The sequence below is a fragment of the Vidua chalybeata genome, chromosome 2 (genome assembly GCF_026979565.1).
Source record: "Vidua chalybeata isolate OUT-0048 chromosome 2, bVidCha1 merged haplotype, whole genome shotgun sequence".
NCBI lineage: Eukaryota > Metazoa > Chordata > Aves > Passeriformes > Viduidae > Vidua > Vidua chalybeata.
The window spans coordinates 23,549,954-23,569,144 of record NC_071531.1 but is presented as its reverse complement, the minus strand read 5'-3'; the positions used below and the strand labels follow the sequence as shown (position 1 = coordinate 23,569,144).

The window sequence follows — 19,191 nt, the reverse complement described above, 5'->3', positions numbered from 1 at the left end:
CATTCCAGTGCCCCCCTCCCCTTGCTGACAGCTAAAAAACTGAGAAGACATAAATATGTCCCTGGAAAGCTATACCACCTAAGGTAAAGTGTTGGAAATTATGGAAAGAAATAGCTTCAAGCATTTCATTCTGCATCCATTCCAAAAAAAGCATTTACAATTCCAATAGCCTTCCAACAGGACACAACAGAAGATTACCACATTGCAAACAGCTATGGCCCCTCCTAATTTGCAGTGAATGAGCTTTGATTTTGTCATAGCTATCTACCAGAGGAAAGAAATTGTGAGTTACCTGTTTAGATGGTAAATGACAAGACAATATCTTGTCTCAGCCAGAAAAAAATGAAGACCCTACCAAAAGTGGGGTGAAGTCAGAAACTGGGAGTGTTTAAGCAAATCTTCATTGATATCCTTCTGGGATCTAAATATACAATTTTAAATTTTTTTTTTCCTATTTCCCTCTCAATAAATGTTTTAAGTCCTTAATGAGGAAATCTCTACTGGATTCTGTGACAGTTTTCCAGAAATCAGAATTGAAAAATTAAAGGATCATGCTGTTACCTTTTAGGTCATATCTTTAGAACAGAAAATATGGTATTACCTGGACTATAAATTCAGTCCAGAAGAAATGTTTATTTAGAAGTAATTTCTGAGGTTACAAGAAGCATTATTTTTTCTTCCAATGAAAAACTGTGGCATAATAGAAGCTGACTGTAGCTCATATTGGCATTATCGAGGTTCATGCTACACATTAGACATGGTCCATGAAACACTAACCTCAAGGCAAAGTAATTTCTAATATGAATTGCTCACACAAAGGCAATTCAGAATTGTGAAAAATAAGTCTCTCCAACCTCAATTTTCATCTTCACATTGTCAAATGTTATCAAAGAGAACATTAATGTGATGGTTCAAATCCTACTGTTTACCTAAGAATATTTCCCTTCCTCTGCCATCTCCTTAAAAATCTTTAAATCTCAAAATTTCAAATTCTTTATTTTGACTCTAGAAGGGAGAGTATAAAGATATTATTTATCTAGTCAAGGAAACTCTGCCTTTAAAAGTGCTGGCTACCTAAACGTGAGCAGATTTTCCAGAAGTTATCACAAATAAGATGAACAATTCAAACTTTATCTGCAAAAATCCACTTGTGTGTACCCCTGCTTATTGAAATTTGAATATATTAAGCAACCAAGTTATCAGAAAATACTTACAACCTTCAGATGAAGGCAGCTTGTAACAAATAGAGACCAAAAATCATTCAGATGATGGACGCAGGAAAATTATTTTGGACATAACCCTGTATAGCAACACTTGAAGCTTAATTAGATTGAGCTTCTTGCAGAAATGGTCAAGGAAAATTTTGCAAAAGCCCTCTATAAGCTAAACTGCTCCTACTAATGACAACAGCATTGTATTTAGAATTTCTGAAAATTCCCCCCATTACAAGAGTTTCCCACAGTACAAGAGTTTTTTTATAAACAAACTGCTCTGTTCTAATTTGTTTATCAGTCTAGGAGCACACGCAGAATACAAAGGATACATAGGCTTCAGAGGTATCTACACTGGACAGATTGAGGTACACAAGAGATAAAACACAACCTGGAAATTTTATCCTTTATTTGCCAAGAGTAATTACAATGTTTAAAAACAGACGTATCTCTGATATTTTTTTTGGTTTTTTAGTTCTCTGGTTTTTTTTTTTTTTTTTTGTTGTTGTTGTTTTGTGGGTTGTTTCTTTTTTCTTTTTTTTTTTTTTTTTTTTACTATACAGGTTGCCCAGTTGTCCGACCTGGACAACTCAGGTTGTCCAGTGAGTTTGTAGACTTTCCGTCCTTGAAGACTTGGTCCTGGGCAAACTGGTGTGCCTAGCTCTTGTCTGAGCAGAGGGAATGGACTAAATGTCCCAAAGAGATTTCATTAAATGTATTATCAAGGATACAGTCTAAAAATATATCTCCCTTCCCTTTACCTGTAACATTGAAATACAATTATAAGCATGACAAGAAACTCTGACCTTGCAATGACCTATTTAAAACATAAAAATTTTAAAATTATACAAAAAGACTAAAAAACTTTAAGTCAGACTGTGAACTGTTTCTGCACTACTGTTTTAAAGAGCAATATCACATGAACTGAGAGAATGAGCTGCATCAGTACCATTGCATAAAACTAAAGTTTGTGGTCCTAGGCATGGAAGCACAAAACAGAGCCAAAGAATCATTTAGGGTAGAAAGGACATTTAAGATCATCGAGTTCATCACTAAACCATGTCCATATCTGTCACATCTACACAAATTTTAAATACTTCTAGGGACATTGACTCTGCCACTTCTATGGGCAGCCTATTCCAATGCTGACTGGTCTTTCAGAATGTTTTTCTGAATATGCAATCTAAACTTCCCCTGGTGCGACTTGAGGCCATTTCTTCTTGTCCTGTGGCTTGCTACCTGGTGGGAGAGGCCAGCCCCCACATTGCTACAACCTTCTTTCAGGTTTTCTCTGGGCCTTTTCTTCTCCATCCTAAATAACACCCACTCCTGCAGCTGCTCCTCATAGGACTTCTGCTCCAGACCCTTCCCCAGCTTCACTGCTCTTCTCTGGACAGGCTCCAGCCCCTCAGTGTCTTTCTTGTAGTGAGTGGCCCAAAACTGAGCACAGGATTTGAGGTATGGCCTCACCAGTGCTGAATACAGGAGGACAATCACTGCCCTGGTCCTGCTGGCCACTACTGCTGATACAGGCCACGAAGCCATTGGCTTTCTTGGCCACCTGGGCACACTACTGCTCTCTAAAAAGGCTGAATGCCATATTGATTACTATACTGAGCAAACTCAGCATTAAAAAGTCAAAGTTGTTCATATAAATATTAAATTTGTCTCATTTTGACCATGTCCACAAATATTTTTTTATGAACACGGAGCATAAGTGAGCCAATACTTGCTTTTCAGAGGAAGCTTTTTATAAGATTGTCTGAGAACTCAACCTCTAACCAAAAGTGACAAGGAGAAAAGAAAAGAAATTATCTGAATATCCCATTTGGGACTGAATGCTTATCAGAGATATAAGCTCTGGACCACAGGGGAGAAATAGGAGATACTTGACATTGATGCTTGCAATTTATTCTCATTGAAGTCCTAAAAATGCCTTATAAAAATCCTGAACACAAAAACAATGTCAAGAAAAACAAAACACTGTACATGCTTTCTCTGATATGATTAGTAGAAATATGTTGCATTCATACAGCAGTTTCAGACCTTAGGGTGCTCCATTCTGTCTCCTTTTCAAGCACACAATGCATTGGCTTGCTTTACTTACTAGTAGCAGTAGCAGGACAATATCAGGATTATCACAGGCACAGGCTACATGCATTGATGTCCAAAAATCCTCATCTTGATGATTTACATTTACTCCTCTGTCAATTAGAATTTCTGCAGCAAATGCATTATCGTAGCGAGCACACTGGAAGGAAAAAGAGCAGATTAGGGATGGTGTTTTCCTCAGTGTACAACTAAATTTATTACATACAATTTAAATTGGGCAGATGACGCATTGTAGTTAAGCTGCTGTGTTTGTAGGGAGCAACAGCTGAGGAATCTATAGAAATAATTGTGTGGAGATTTCCAGTTCCATGTGCATGATTCACAGAATCCCCTATTTCCTTTTGAAATCTGCTGAATCTACAATAAGGATGAGGCTTTTTTTCCTCAATACTACCATTCCAAATCAGTGCACACGCACCAATGCATGATGATCCCAACATGAATAGTGGTATCTAAGTATATGCGCACCCACACAAGCATATGTCCATGCATACGTGAATTTCTGCGTTTTATGCAGCTCAGGGCAATAATACAGTCCTTTTCATACCCCACTTCTATTTCCAATCCACTAACTATACTGATTCCTGTTCGAATCTCTCTGCCAGATAAATACTCTGCACACTGAGGGTGTTATTGTGGGGTGGAGGCAGGCACATGTTTGTGTATATGCGTGTGTGTGTGCATGTTTCTATACCTTGGTCATGGTCACAATTTTAGAAGGGAAGAAGAAAATGGCCTGGACATTGTGTTGACCTTACTCCTCTGTCACATCTGTGACTTTTTATGCATAAGGTTATAGGTAATACCTTAAAAGACAACCAGGAGAATTAAAGTTAAGATCCTGACTCTGGCCTCACACACAATCTCAGTAACTCTTTAGAGAAGGAACCTATCTCTTTCCCCATGGGGGAGAGGTTATGGGGGGGACTAATTTTAATCTGGCATGGAAGCCAGGATACAAAAGGAAGTGTGGAAGAAGGAAAAGTGTAACTGGATTCGACTGTGAAGTCAAGATATATCTGAGATCTTCAGCAGAATGCAGCAGCTGCATGTACCACTAAATCATATAGATAACCCAAAATATTAATATTAAATTCTATCAGGACAAAAAAGCAATCCCTCCTTAATCATTTCCAAATACACTGACCATTAAATTATAAAAGAGAAAATAAATTCTGATGTATTTATTTTAGCTCGTGTAACTTATCCAGCAGCTCTAGAAACAGTTTTGTTTTATTGCATTGGTATCATTCTTTGTATCAATACAACTTAAATTAGCTGTTCTGTGCTGAAATTTAACAAATCAGAGGTAAGACATTTTATATTACAGATCAGCATAATCTAACATCAACCATATTTCAAAGACATTGTTAAGCAAAAAAAAAAAAAAAAAAAAAAAAAAACAAACCAAAACCAAATAGTTCTAGAGATGACAGGTATCACTGAGCCATTTTGTGTATTAATAATAGACATAGAGCCTTTTGTGACTAGTTGCAGCTTAGATTTGTTGCTGCTTAGTGATTCTTCTTTAATAGATTTTGTGAACAACTGGACAAGTTCAATTAAGGTTCCAGAATAAAACTGTGACACGTATACTTTGTTATGAGGGTGGGGGTGGGTGGTTGCCTGTGTGAATTGACATGACACCATGTGCTTCATACTGCATGGGCAGCTCAGACTCAGACACCTACTCACTTTTTATTGTACTTCTCCTGTCATGGGACCTAAAGAGAGTTCAGTGAATATTTTTGAAGTTTCCATAGCTTGCCTAGATTCAACCATATTGGGATACTCTCTACAGAGACAAAACCAGAATCTTTATCAAGTGTCACATTTGTTTTGCTTTTTAAAGAATTATATCACATTTTGGAAGTTAACAGATATGAAAAAAGGAAAATGGAATTATATAATAAATCAGACTTAAAGAAGAATATCAGGATACATATGTTTTCCATCCATTCTGACACAAAAAAATCAGCCTAGAAGTGGAAAGAATAAACACTAAGTTCCCCTTTGGACCAAGTAGCTTCACAGTTGTAAAACTAACACTTAGAATGGATCTGAGTGGGCTTTAAGAATAAACACAGGTGCATGTTAAATTACTAGTTTCAATTATTTGGCTTATCTTGTTTCCCTGTATCATGATTCTCCTCTCCTGTCTGTATTGCTCCCAAATCAGGGTAAAATCCAAATTTCATTGAGTTCAGGTTTGCCTCTATCTCCAGTAGGATGAGCATTTTCCTGTAAATGAATTATGAGTACTTACAAGTAACTCTGACTAAACTAAGGCAGTAGGTTACACATGGCTCTCTACTGCAAATTTCTTACTGCAGAAAGCTTTCCTTCCTTTGAAAGCATATGTGTGTCTGTGAAGCAGCAGGCACTAGTTGAGAGATACTGACTGTGACAGTGAATTGGGGCGTGATGCAGATCAAGAAACCTAAAATAGCACAGTTCAACTGCAGATTTTATCTGCAGTTGAAAACTGCATCAGCTAAACTAGATAAAGGAACTTAAAATCCCTGAAGATTAATTTTTCTTTCTTTTATTTTAAAATGTCTGACACTTATGTCAAATCATCCACACTGAAGGTAACGATTGTCTCCCAGGGCTTTTGGCACAGGGTAAGATTCAGGATGCCTTTGTTTTGGGAATCCCAAAAATAACATTTCATTTGGACTGCCTTTTTAAAGAGTGGTTGAGCATCCTTACAGCAGACAAATAGTTGGAGAAGGGAAAAGAGAAATAAAATTTTCCCTCTTCCAAATAAGTATTGCACTTTCCCCTTACCTTGGCCTCTATTTCCTAAAGTCCTTGGTTAAATAGGATGGCCATGGAGGATGGAAAACTAGAATTAATTACATAAGAGAAACATCGTATCTTGCAAGAGCATGGTCACAGTTGTGCTGAAGTCCAGTAATATTACAGGGGCTCTTTCTCATCAATAAATTACTGTAGTTTGTATACATACTCTGAGAAACGTAATTTTAGAACAGCTGTTCTAAAATAAAGCACTCTGCCAGCAGACTTTTTGTTACTTTGCTCAGTTGCATTTCTTTGAGCCACAGTTTGCAACAAAGTTGGATCCAAATGTCTTAAAAGAGTTTCATAGACATCATGTCTGCAACTGAAGCATCACAGACCAGGATCATAAGATGTAGGAATTATTTGTGAGTTTTGCTACTGGCTTCAGCAATGCCAAAATTCTACTCCTGTGGTATTTTCTTTCTGTCTGCCTGTCATGTCCTTACCTCTTGCTTTTACTTTCATTATTATATACAAATTATTTTTCTTTTATCTTCTTGTTACTTAATCTGAATTGCCATGCAAATAATGAAAAACTAAATGCAGATAATGTGTTAAATATCCACATGTAGGAAACTGGTGCAGGAAAGTATCACAAAAACAAAAGGAAAAATGCTAAATCATGGGGTCTTTTTCATGTAGGACCTGTGAATCTTTGAACCATATAATTTTGTATTTGAAATCAAGGAGTCTTTCCTTTGCTCTTTCTTGCTGCACAGATAATTTATAAATAAAACACTTCATTCTCCTTTGTTAGCTACCGCTCCTATGACATGATCCATTCTTTTGTAAGCAATTTGAAAATGACCATTTATTTAAAATGAATGGCTGGATGCAATCACAGCCATGGCAGAGCTCGGTGCAGATTAAAAAAATTGCCAAACCTTTCTTTTTTTGTTAACATGCCAAATCTGCTACTCACTTTCCCACTTTGTTTATCCACAGCCACTAACAATAATCTTCAATCACTCTTACCAGATGGAGCAAGGAGCCTCCTGAGGAGAGAAGCATATGAGGGTCAGCACCATCCTTCAACAGCCGTAGCACTGAAATATCAAAGAAAAGAGGAACACGAGTTAATATAACTAATATAACAGCAATACACCTAATTCTGAACTGTTAATAGGCTGATTCTTAATCATCTTAATCAGGAGATTTAATAATACATTCTCTCTTATGTAACTGCAAAACTGTCATGTCAGCATTTGCCATCTCACCTGTTTTAATAGCTAAGCCTGTAAAGAAAAAGACCTTTGATAATGAACAGTAAATATCAACAGCATCAAGGACTTTTCAAGTGTACAGATGAGCATGACAATTTTATACATATGAGAGGGGAAGGCTGGAGGAAAGAGCCATGTCAAGGTCACAATCACCTGATTAGTCCATTTGGGAGCAAAATCATAGCTAACTGGTGTTATTTTACTTTTCAAAGTTCCCATGCGATATATTGGCTTTTTCAGTAAATACTTGAAACTAGTATTCATAACTGATATCGCTTGAAATTAATCATCATACCAAAGCTAAATGATCTGCACTTGATTTTACCTTTCCAGTGCATTGTCAGATCACTGATGCAGCACAATCTTTAAAACTTTATTTGGAGCTACACTCTACTCCCAGTTACATGTATCAAACCCCTCTGAAATGAAAACAGGCTTATAAGTGCAAGCAAAACTACAACCCTTCACACTGGTGCTCACTCAAGTGTGAACATTTCAGCACTTTTCCCCCATGGTCTTTATTGCCTTTATAACCTTTTCAGTCTGAATCAAAGCCCTGACTAACTCACAGAAACAGTGCTCATTCCTTGAACAGAATTGCACAGCAGCAATGCCTGGCAGTACCTGGGGACTCCACAACGGCATTACAACCCTATCTTCATTAAACTGGCATGAAAAACCCTTTTGAAAGGCCTCTCTCCATGAGAATAGCTGCCAATAATATTTCCTGAGTAGGAGCACAGGCAGTTCTGTCTTCATCATCTGGAAATCTTGAGTTAAATTCTCAGTTAAGATCCTGGATGGACTTGTGCAAACAAGTGCAAAGAAATTTTAAGTTGTGAAATGGGTTCCACTGAGATGTCTGTCCTATAGCAGGGCCAGAGATTTGTCCTAAGGTCTCCTGTGAATCTGTCAACAGTCTCATGACCAACACCTCATTCCTATCTATACATTTTCTGTATCTGTTTTCTTTCTCCCAAGGATATATTGCAACTCCATTTTCACTGTACATTTAAGTTTCTTACAGCAGTCAGACACTTAACCTATTTGAAAGAGGTCAGTTTTCTTTTCAAATACTGTCAATTTAGAGAAGCAATGTTTTCTGAATGTGCTGAATTATTTTTGATCAGGTGCCCTGGAAAAATTTCTCCTAGGAAAGAGTATTTGGTTAAATAGTTTCAAGCCTGTAAAATTAGAGTGAAATACTTGGTATTATCATCTTTAAATACATCATATAGCAAAGACACTGATGTAATGGACAAATATTTACAATAGTTATGCAAATATATTTAATCTTTTGCTCTTTTTTAAACTTTGAAAATCAAAGGTAAATCAAAAGTACTGTATAGATTTTTACTTTATGAATAATTCCATGGTACCTATTTCTCTTCACCAAAGGTCTCACCTCATTTTATTTACATAATTGTGAAAGACTTATATGTTCTGGCAAATGCCACTTTGAAAGTTAACCATTATTAGAAGTCCCTGTCATCCCCAGCACATCCACTAAAAGTAGAGTGGGAGCATTAGGTAACATATAATAAAAAAAACCTGCACAGCACCTACTAAGCAAGATGAACAGCACAGCACTAGAGAGGGAAGGTACAGAATTATTTACAAAATTTCATAAAGTCAGGAGAAGCAGATGAACAATAAAAAGCATTCCTTTCTGCTCTCTCAGATCCACAAATCTCATACTGAAGCATACACTTTTTCTCATCCAGAGAGAGACCATTAAAATCGAGGTTCAGAACTAAGTTCTTTCTTTTTTTTTAATACCTGAATTTCTGACCACTTATGGAGATGCTCTCTCTGCCTCAGGTTTAAAGCGAATAAAGAGTTTCCTTAAATAGCTATGCAACTGCATCCTCCTTGAGAGTTAATATTTCCAATGTTCCTATGTTATGCCATTTCTTTAGTAGGGCAGAAAATATTATTTCCATATCACAGAATATTTCTTAAGGCTCTGAAAAGAATTTCATTCTACCAATCCCATCAGGATTTCACCTGAAGAAATTAACACTCCAAAGTGTTCCCTTTCCTCCATGCCCTGTTTTCCGGGGGGGGAAAAAAAAATCACACATCATGTGGTGGCAGAGCAAGCACACTGTGGTTTGGTGTCAGAAGTCTTACACTAGGACTCATATGAAACAGCATCCTCAGTCTGTGTTTCTGCAAGATGGGATAAGACAGCTAAGGTGTTAACCAAAGGAGTCTGTTCCCTTCTCCCATTCACTAAGGGACTTACACACCTCTACTTCTGGCTAAATAACACCTGCAAAAATCAATTGTGGAATTTCTTTTTGGGTCACTGAGATGAACTCAGTTATTTTGAGCCTTGGGATCACCAAAATAGGCTTTAGAATAGGTCCTTCTATGCAAAGACAGAGGATGAAGACTTCTCTCTTTTGGCAGAAGCAGGACACATGGGAAGGTCAGTGGGTTGAGAAAATGCATTTTTAACAGTATTCCACAAGAATTTCATCTGGAGACTAAAACAGTAATGGGAAATTTTTTTGGATATCTTCCTCCCCCAAAGACTTGATTCTCATAGAGAAGCTATGAAAAATGAAGTAATGCCTTTCCAGATCCATTTTTCAACTCCTTGCTGTTGAAACCAAAAGAACAACAGACCATTTCTGGATCTGAGTTTGAAATCCATTAGATTTAATTGGTTTTCCTTGTTTTTTTTCTACCACCAGAAATGTAGACCAAGATTACAGCACAAAGAATTAATATGTTAACTCCAATCTTCAAGTAGAATATTAAATAATTGTGACCATAAACAAATTACTGAATCACATACAAAAACATTTGGGAATGTGGATAAAAGATCAGTAGCTTTTTCCTTTTTTTGGGTCTGGTGCCTTTTTCCTCATTATTTCACACAGCTTGATCAGACTTCACACAGACTAGGAGGGCAAGATATGCAAACTCTCCTTACAACTGAGCAAAAGTCTATGTCCTGAATCAGTATTATGTGCTACATGCCTCTGTATTTAAAAAATAAGTAAGAAAAAAAATTCTTTCCTTGAATTTATCCCCTTTGCAAAACACAATAAAAAAAAGAAAACCAAGAAAAGATCACAGAAACAAATCTCTCTTCCCACTAGACCACTCACTTAGATCATTTACTTAAGACTTCTGTTGTTCATATTTTCCTTTTGATAGTACTACTACCTAGAAGTAATTAGATAGTAAATATACTAGCTACTGGGATACTAGTATACTAGATACTAGTTTGGGATTTAATGCCCTAATGAGGACAGAAAGTAATACAAAACTCTATTCAAGAAATGGTAAATATGTCTTAATGCAATTTTAATGAAGCTTTCACAAGACTTTCTTTTAAAACTTGTTTTACTTGCAATCATTCATGTAAGGAAAGTTTACAGGAAAGATGAGACTAAAAACTGACTTAAAAGTAGGAAGTTGACATTTACCTGAAAACAAACAAACAAACAAACAACCCCAGAGTAAAAGACTTTCAGCAAACTCTGAAGCCCTTCCTGTGTGGGTATAAACAGGTCCATCCATTCTTTGATATCTTTTAGAATTGACATACAAAATTACTGACAACTTAGAACAGAATTTCATACCTAATTTCATATCTAATAAAGGTGTTTTAGAAAGTATTGGATGCACTGAATTCTCATCAGAAAAGAAAGGTGATAATCAATGGAGCTTTTTACGTATCATTGATGTTGTAATTTTAACAAAATTATTCCAGAGAGCTGAATACCTTTTCACTTCCCATTGATTTTATTGACTAGGTTATGACTTATAATATAGCCTTATGATGCAGTACAGTCATTATTGCCATGCCTGTTACTAGGCACAGGTCTTGTACTAACTTTGCCTGTGGAACTAGGGCTGTAAGGCTTTACTTTTCCTGGGCTTGTCTTGGCTTGCTTTGAGCTTTGTTTTAGTTGTTATAGCAACTGGCTGATGACAAGGTGACAATTACCTAACACAGTTTTGTTTAGCTTTGTGTAACTGTGGTGCATAATGCATGAAGATTTTGATATACTTGGCAGCAACTAGCACTTACACTGCACTGTGGTTATAATCCAGCTATGCAGGCATAGAGAGCTATCTGTGACCTCATGTACACTGCAGGCAAAAGGAATACTGATCTGAAGTCACAGCAGAGCCTGAAAGGTGAATTCAGAGGGCCCAGGGCTATCAGTAACTTACCAGAGATCTGCTATGGATGGCAACACTTAGGCACTGGCCAATGTCACATTCACAGCAAACTCAGTTTAGGCAGCAACAGAACAGACCAAAATAAAGGCACCTAACATATGTAAAACCTAACATTTGGCCATCTACTGTGCTATATGTAGAGTACCAGTGTATGCTCCTATTAACTGTTCCTCTGGGGAACAGCAGCCAGCAAGTGTAAACTTTATTCCTGTTAACATCTATTTTTGTTGTCTTTAGTTTAGCAGGAGTAACTCCAGCTGGAAGGCTTTACTTGTTCATGATGTCCATAAACATGACTTACTGCTGCAAAAGCAGAGCTAAAATTCTGCTGATTCTGGAGTGGATTATCACATTCTCCTCCTACCCCAGGCTGCACATTTTTGTCACTTGGCACACAGCAAAGATTAATATCCCATCTAGACCAAGGATCAAAGAATGTGGCACTGGGTAATGGGTATGAGTAGGGAGAATGGTGTAGCCACCACTTTCCACCAATAGCTGAGAGAAGTTTGGGCATAAACTGACCATGAAATTGAATCACAAGAGAAGTGATACAGAAAGGTGTGTAATAGCATCCTTCCACTCCTTCCACTTCCACCAGTTAAGAGTCATGTTTTTCCTATTATTTCCTCCACAGTCAGATATTTGGTCCACCGCTGGTATCTTAAACTCTGTACAGATTAATCACTTAGAATTCTCTACACATTCATACATCTTTAGGTCTCTTTTCTCATTCCTCAGCAGTCACTCCATACTTTTCAGCTTGTACCAAAAGTGTTTATGAGAAACCTGCTACACAATTCAGCTGCATGTGAAAACAGATGAATGCTAGTTTCTGGTAATTTCTTAATCATAACACCAAATGAAATAATGCAAGATGTCATAAATGTTTGGTTAATATAGTCTTAGAAAAAATATTTATCTCATGCCTTTGCTATGAGTAGTTAAAAATTAAATTTTAAAACCCAAGTACTAGTGTTGGTAATTTAATCATTCTTTTAAGGTGTCTTTTTTAGGTGTTTACCTAACAAAGACATTTGCTATCACTATCACTAGTGCAATGTCTCAGGCTTTCCTTCAGAACAAGCTCAGTGCTTATTCAGAGCAGTCATGCCCTTAATGAGCTTTGCAAACAATTGATTCGTAATCCTACTGCTTTTTACATAAAATATTTCCAGAGTTCATTGGCAACATCTGTCTGACTTGTTCAGATCTCCTCATTTTCAGGAGAACTCTTGGAAATAAATTCCCATCTTTGCTGCAAAAGATTAAAGGCAGCAAACCATAAACAAAATATGCACATTTGGACAGATAAGTGTGCCATTCACAAACTTCAGAAATGAAGAGAGGGAAATTACTCTTTCCATACTGGTTGAATTTGAGAGTATTAGCCTTGCATATCCAAGCGATAGTGCCTACTTCTAGAACAGAGCAGTGATAAGGGCTGACATTTCCATCCTCCCCTGTCAGAGTTCCCATGGTTTATAATTTTTTTCAGGTAGCCAAGAATCCTGATACCTTAACCCCAAAGCAAATGGGTCATTGATTTGCTTCTGAAATTAAAAGCTTGATGTGAAATGTCAGGCTGATTTCTGTGCTCCATTGGACATAATATTACCTTTAATAGAAACAAACCAAGCCACCAATGAAACAGACTGACCCAGGTAGTCCTACTGCCCCATTCAGCATCTCTCCCAGCTTTAATGCTGGAAGATCAAAACACATGGTAGTTCTTTCCCATACTCTCTTTGTGGAGAAATCAGATCACAGCCTTGGAAACAGCTGAAGGGCTTGATCACTGGGAGCGACCTTCAAACAGCACATGACAAGCATGTGACAAGTCCCTTTCTTTCTGCCTAGTCTTGTGCCACTTTCCTACCAGGCCTTGTGCCATCAACTGTGGTATGTCCATGCCCAGGCACTCTCCAGCCCTGACAGCTTCCTGCCATGCACTATCATGCTGGAGGTGGAGGGCACAGCCCTCCTCTTACCTGAGGTATCTTGAACTGGAAAACCATATGGAAAATAATGGTTATGTCTCTGAGCCACATGCTCACTAAGTCGAACTTCAGTGAGATCCATGAGGAGAGTCACAGTTCTCTCATGGGACAGACATTTCTATCATTGTAGACACAGCCAGAATAATTTATGAGTTAGGGACTACACTTATTCAAGAACTGCTACATTTAAAACTTTTCCTTCAGGCAAATCCCCCCTCTTTCATTTCTGTGTACATTAAGTATAATGCAGTCTGTGTCTCAACTTAAAATATTAAGTCCACAAACCCAGTGGCTTAAAAAATCCTGGTGTGTGTCTCTTCCAATGCCCAAGCAGTAACAAATTAACCTATCTCCTTACATAAAACTGACAATGGGCAGCAATCAAATGTAACACGCTTGAGTTAAGCTGTGATGTGGAAGGCAGAACAGTGCTGTAAATCAATAATTTTGAGAAGACTGGAAGTAGCCATTCAGTTCTATGGCCCAAAGACACTGCTACAAGGGGCACACCCAGGATCAAAAATCAGTTGTGGTGACCCACGGTTTGGCCTCCATTTAGAGCTTTGGCCAGGCCAGAGGCAGAGAACTATTGTGACAAGGTCTTAATTGCTAATAAAGATGTGATTTTATCTCACTGCACCTACAACACGTGTATGTAACAGAAGTGTTGCTAAAATCATTCAACTCCACCTTACAAAATAACACATGTTTAGCTAAAAGTACTGGGTCTATCATCACAGCTAATAACACAGCCAGGGTTTTGCCAGCATAGCTTCTTCTGGGGGCTAAATAACTATGTCAACAAAAACTGGTAGCACAGACCTCACTAAATCCAGAATGTCTGTTAGTGAGATAAAATTACAATAAAACGAAGCTTTGTAACGTTTACTGGAAGTTGAACACTCTAAAATGAACCTTAGAGAAAAGCAGCTGACCATAGAGTAAAAACATAGCTTTTCTTACAATTTTCACTTCCAGCTAATTAATGAGATTTATTTATTTCAATGTTATGAAAAAAAAAGGAATTAAATATTTTAGCATTTAGATAATGTATTTCATTTTTTACACATATTTTATCTGTCTCCCATTTTCCTGGAGTTCCTGACAAAGGTGACTAAAACCAATAAGAACTTTATCATCAGGCTACAGTCAAGAACTCACAACCCACTACGTTCACCTTAGAGATATGTTTGAAAGCTCTTTAAATTACCATTATAATTTTTAGGCCAACTTTTCAGCTACAGAAACACCTGATTGTACATTCAAATGTTTGTAAAATTGAGTAAAAAACTCAGATCTTACAGCATCTTACTAAATAAGTTAAATTTATTTCAGAATTTGCAAATTTCCATGTCTTATATAGTCATTAAATGATAAACACTAAAACACACATCAGCAAAATAACTCATTCTGTGGTCAGTACCTTAATTTGAAAACCATTGTCATACCCATGCTTTTTCTTAGTTGTAACAGTTACAAAATTTGCATACAAGACAAATTTTCATCTGAACAGACTGTACACCCCCTCTGTTTCACCAACATTTATGTTGATCCTATGCCAACGCTACTTAATTGGCATAAATCAGATTACTACTGACTTATATATTCCTTATGAAGCAAAAGTCAGTCCCTCTTTAACTCCCACAACATGCAGAGCAAGTTTATGCCAGCTGGCTTAGAAGCCTTGTAAGCAACTCATTATGATTTGTGTTAGAGATCTTCAAGGATAACAGACTTCTATCCTGCTCAGCAGCTGCTAAATGGTACTAATTACCAGCTGTTGGACCACTGGCTGTTAGCTCCCGTGTGTCTCCTGGAATTCCCTGGGTGTGCAGTGCACAAGAAAGCAAACTTAAACCAGGCAGTACAGAACAAACTAGGGTCATTACTAATCCATGCATTTATCCAAAATAGTTGTGTGTGTGGCATATGAGTGACCAAAACTATGAAGAAAATGTGTAGCTCCAGGCATCTCTCACGACTTGACATCTGTGGCTCAGGCACCACCTTTCACAGCGTGTGATCTGTGACAGTTTGCATTGTCAAAACCAGAGCTGCTTCCCTCTTGCTCATGCATTAATTGACATGCTCCTGCCCTCATCTTTGCATAGCAGCACCACTTGTCATGCTGCCATGAGCTGGGATGGAGAGTTAAACCAGCTGAAGACCAACCTTGTGAAAAGCAGTTTCCAGATGGTTCATCTCCCTGCCTCATTCCAAAATGAGCATAAAGATGGGAAGACAAAAGGATGGGACAGAAGAGCCAGACAGAAAGGAGAACAACCAATGGCAGCCTCAATTTTAGCTTAAACTGTGCTAGAAACACACTTTGTAAATGTCATTTGATATTAGAAATATCATTAGGGACCTGTTAAAATCAGTGTTTCCAAGACATCTGAATATTTCCTTTCTTTCTCTTTATCAGCCTCAGCAGCTGTGTACCAGGAAAGTGAATTGGTTCAGAGACGTGACACAGAATTTAGCAGTTGATTCTAGGGGGTGATGCACTTTCTTTTGAATCACTTTGCTGAACTGACTTACTCTGCAGCTACAGAATTGCTAAATCTGATACAAAAAGCCTGCAGCAAAAATGGTGGTAGGAACAGCATCATATGATGAATGAAATTTTCTGAATTAGAAAAATATAACATTGACATAACATCCAACAAGGGCAGTGGGACAGGCCTCAGCTCCCAGACCCTGTCCAGCTGCCCTAGGGTGGCCCCCATGCTCCCAGTGGCCCACAGAGCAGCTGGGAGCAGCTGGCCCTCATGGTGCCCTTGCAGCATTTACCAGTATTTAATTAATTTTGAACAAACTATCACTTCCAGAAGGATTTCAAATCCCTGCCACACTTCCATAGGTTTCATGGGAGCAGAGTCAAGTCTCGGCTGTTTTACCTGGGCAGTTTGAATGTCCACATAATTAAGTTTTCCTAACTAAAATCCTGTTTATCTATATATGTCATTTTACAGCACATTAAAACTGGTGTGCTGTGAAACACTTTCTAGTTGAGACATATCCTGCTGTATGGTGAACCCTGAACGATCAACACACTTCAAACTACTGACACTAGCATCCTCTGTCAGACATCTCAGGGGTGGTCAAGAGATGTGAAGAGCAATGCACAAATGAAATCATTCCCCTCTTCACTTTTACAGAGTTTTAAGATAGACAGAGAACATTTGGATTTTGGTGTGTTCATGTCACACATTTTTCAATAATATCAGCATTCAGTCATAGTCTTTTATGGTTTGCCAAAACCAAGTGACAATAACATATTAAACTTCTTAATGGCTCTTTTCTACTTCACAGTGCACACACTCACCTCTCAATTTCTTTTTCTTTTCCTAACACAATTCATGACGTTTGCAAAGATTTACTTCTCCTTGCACGTATGGACAGAATGACACCTCCTATCCAGGTGATGGAATAGGATTTGCATTCTTTGTCAACTCAGAGATGGAATCACCACATCCAGAAAACAGAGCTTCTGGCAAAGCAGTGTGAAGCCTCTCCTACTCTGCTAAGAATTGGTGACTGAGAAACTGGTACAAGAGGTCTGGAGAGATTATCTGCACTGTTCAGCCATGATCACTGCAGGAAAGCTGTTGCATCTTGGGTTTGGGTTTAGATTAGGGGTTCTAATTTATGTTAGCTAGCCGAGTCCTGTGTACCCCCGAGCATCCCCCGTGTTTCCCCCCCCCCGCGGTGGTTAGCCTCAGGCTGCCCGCCATTGGAGTGTCCCCCGTCACTCCTGTGACCACTCCACTGTCCAGTCCCGGGAGTTCAGTGTCTGTCATCCCGATCCCGCAACCCCGTTCGCCCCGGAGCCCCGTGTCCACCCCTGCTGCGCTCCTGTTGGTCATTGTAGTCGATGTCACTGCCACGGCACCTGCCCCATTGGCCGGGGGCGCTCCTGCTCCCCTCGCCCTGCCCCTGATAAAACCCCGCATCTCCCCGGTCCCGGTGCCATTTCCCCCATGCGTGCGCTGGAAGCGCAGGTCGTGGCCCCCCCCACCGCAGCTCTCCGTGACCAATAAAACCTTCCTGCCTTCCTCGTGGGTGATTTGGACAATTCCTTTCCTCTGTGCCTCGGACCCTCACGCGGGCGACAGAACCCGGCAAGCCCCGACTGGCGTGCACGCGGGAGAGAAGCAGCAAGCCTGAGCTCTGGAGGGAAGTGGTGCCGAAAGGTGCCGGAGCTGCCCGGAGCCGGGAGAAACAACGCACTGTCGCAGAAAGCAGCATATAAGGTCCTGTCCTGAGTCTCCCATATAAATATGAACATAAAAAGCATGCATGCTGAACAAATGCTTCAGTTTGGGTAAACTCACAAGTATTACCTTACAATTCTATTCAGCACTTACTGCATTGGTTGCAACATGATGGTTACCAAGTCCTTCTATTAACCTGTGCACTACATATAACAAATATGAACGTTTTCACATATTGGTTACATGAAAGACTTGTGCCACAAGTCTTCAAATAAAATAGCTATGCCTGTGCACCTAGCTCAAAGATGTTTTCATTTCTCTTTACTTGTTTTCCAGAATTTGATTTATCTGAATTGCTGCATTCTTGAAATTAATTATATTTTCTCTAAAGGTATTTCAAGCTGATATACCCACTGATGTCTAAATCTTCTTCAGTTTTTTCTATTTTTTTGCCTCTTTCCATGATATGAAGGGTCTGACAGTTATAGTTAGAACCTCTCTTAGGTTTTGTCTCCCAAACTCACAATCTGCAAGGAATTCTTTCACACTTGGCAAAGGGAAAACTTGTCACATTTCAAAATATAACACAACAATGTTTTTAGTCCTCATTCATTTCTGACAAAGGGGTCCAAATGACAACTTTCACACTTGCCAGCTGTGTATTCTTTGTGCAGTCTAGAAGTCTTCTGTCAGTAGTGACTACAACAAAGGTGCAACCAAAAGACAACTGTTAAGTGTTCTAACAACACTAAGGGACTAAGGGTCATGTTTTACCTAAATTTGTTTTAATACATTCTGGAATCATTATTAGTCTCCCTGGTAACTGATGGGTGGAGGTCCAGCTAGGAGAGCAAATTGCCCACAGACAAGTCCAGACAGGAGACATAATCTCTTCCAGTCAGGGCTGCTCTGACTGCACAAGCGCAGCCTCCTGGAAATCATCCTGCTTCCACTCACTCACATCCTACAGCTGTTTCTGAAGGCTTCCAACTCCAGTGCATTCTGGCTAACACCTTCATTTTCCCACACCAGTAACAGCAACAACCACCACTACCAATATGCCAACAAAAAGAAGTTGAAAAATAAGCAATGAATACATTATCACCCCAAGAACAACAGATCATGTGTATAAAGCCAGCATGGAAGGAAAGAGCTATCAAACTTGAAAACTGTGGCTGACACTTTCTTAAATCACCTCAGAATAAGCAAAGGAAAACATCTCCATATATCTGCTTTGAGAAAAGGCTGTCAGACTTGGTCAGCTGAAGATTGCAGTGATGTAGACTTCACTTGATTTCAAAGTTCAGTATGAAATGAAAAAACCACACTGGGACACATGGGATTGAAATTACAGATTTATAGCAGTTCATCTGAAAGAAGTGTGCAACCAAAGAGACAAACTTGAAGCACAAACCAT

General features: G+C 38.7%; 1 protein-coding gene across 1 annotated transcript in view; it reads right to left on the bottom strand.

Moving 5' to 3' along the window:
* MYO16 (myosin XVI) overlaps positions 1-19,191 on the bottom strand; it is a 353,672-nt gene that overhangs the window by 227,480 nt on the left and 107,001 nt on the right. Inside the window, exons 3-4 of the mRNA XM_053935810.1 lie at positions 7,104-7,174; positions 3,319-3,462 (exon numbers count right to left, since the gene is read on the bottom strand). Of these exons, the coding sequence (XP_053791785.1) occupies positions 3,319-3,462; positions 7,104-7,174 (215 nt within the window). The remainder of the gene's footprint in view (positions 1-3,318; positions 3,463-7,103; positions 7,175-19,191) is intronic.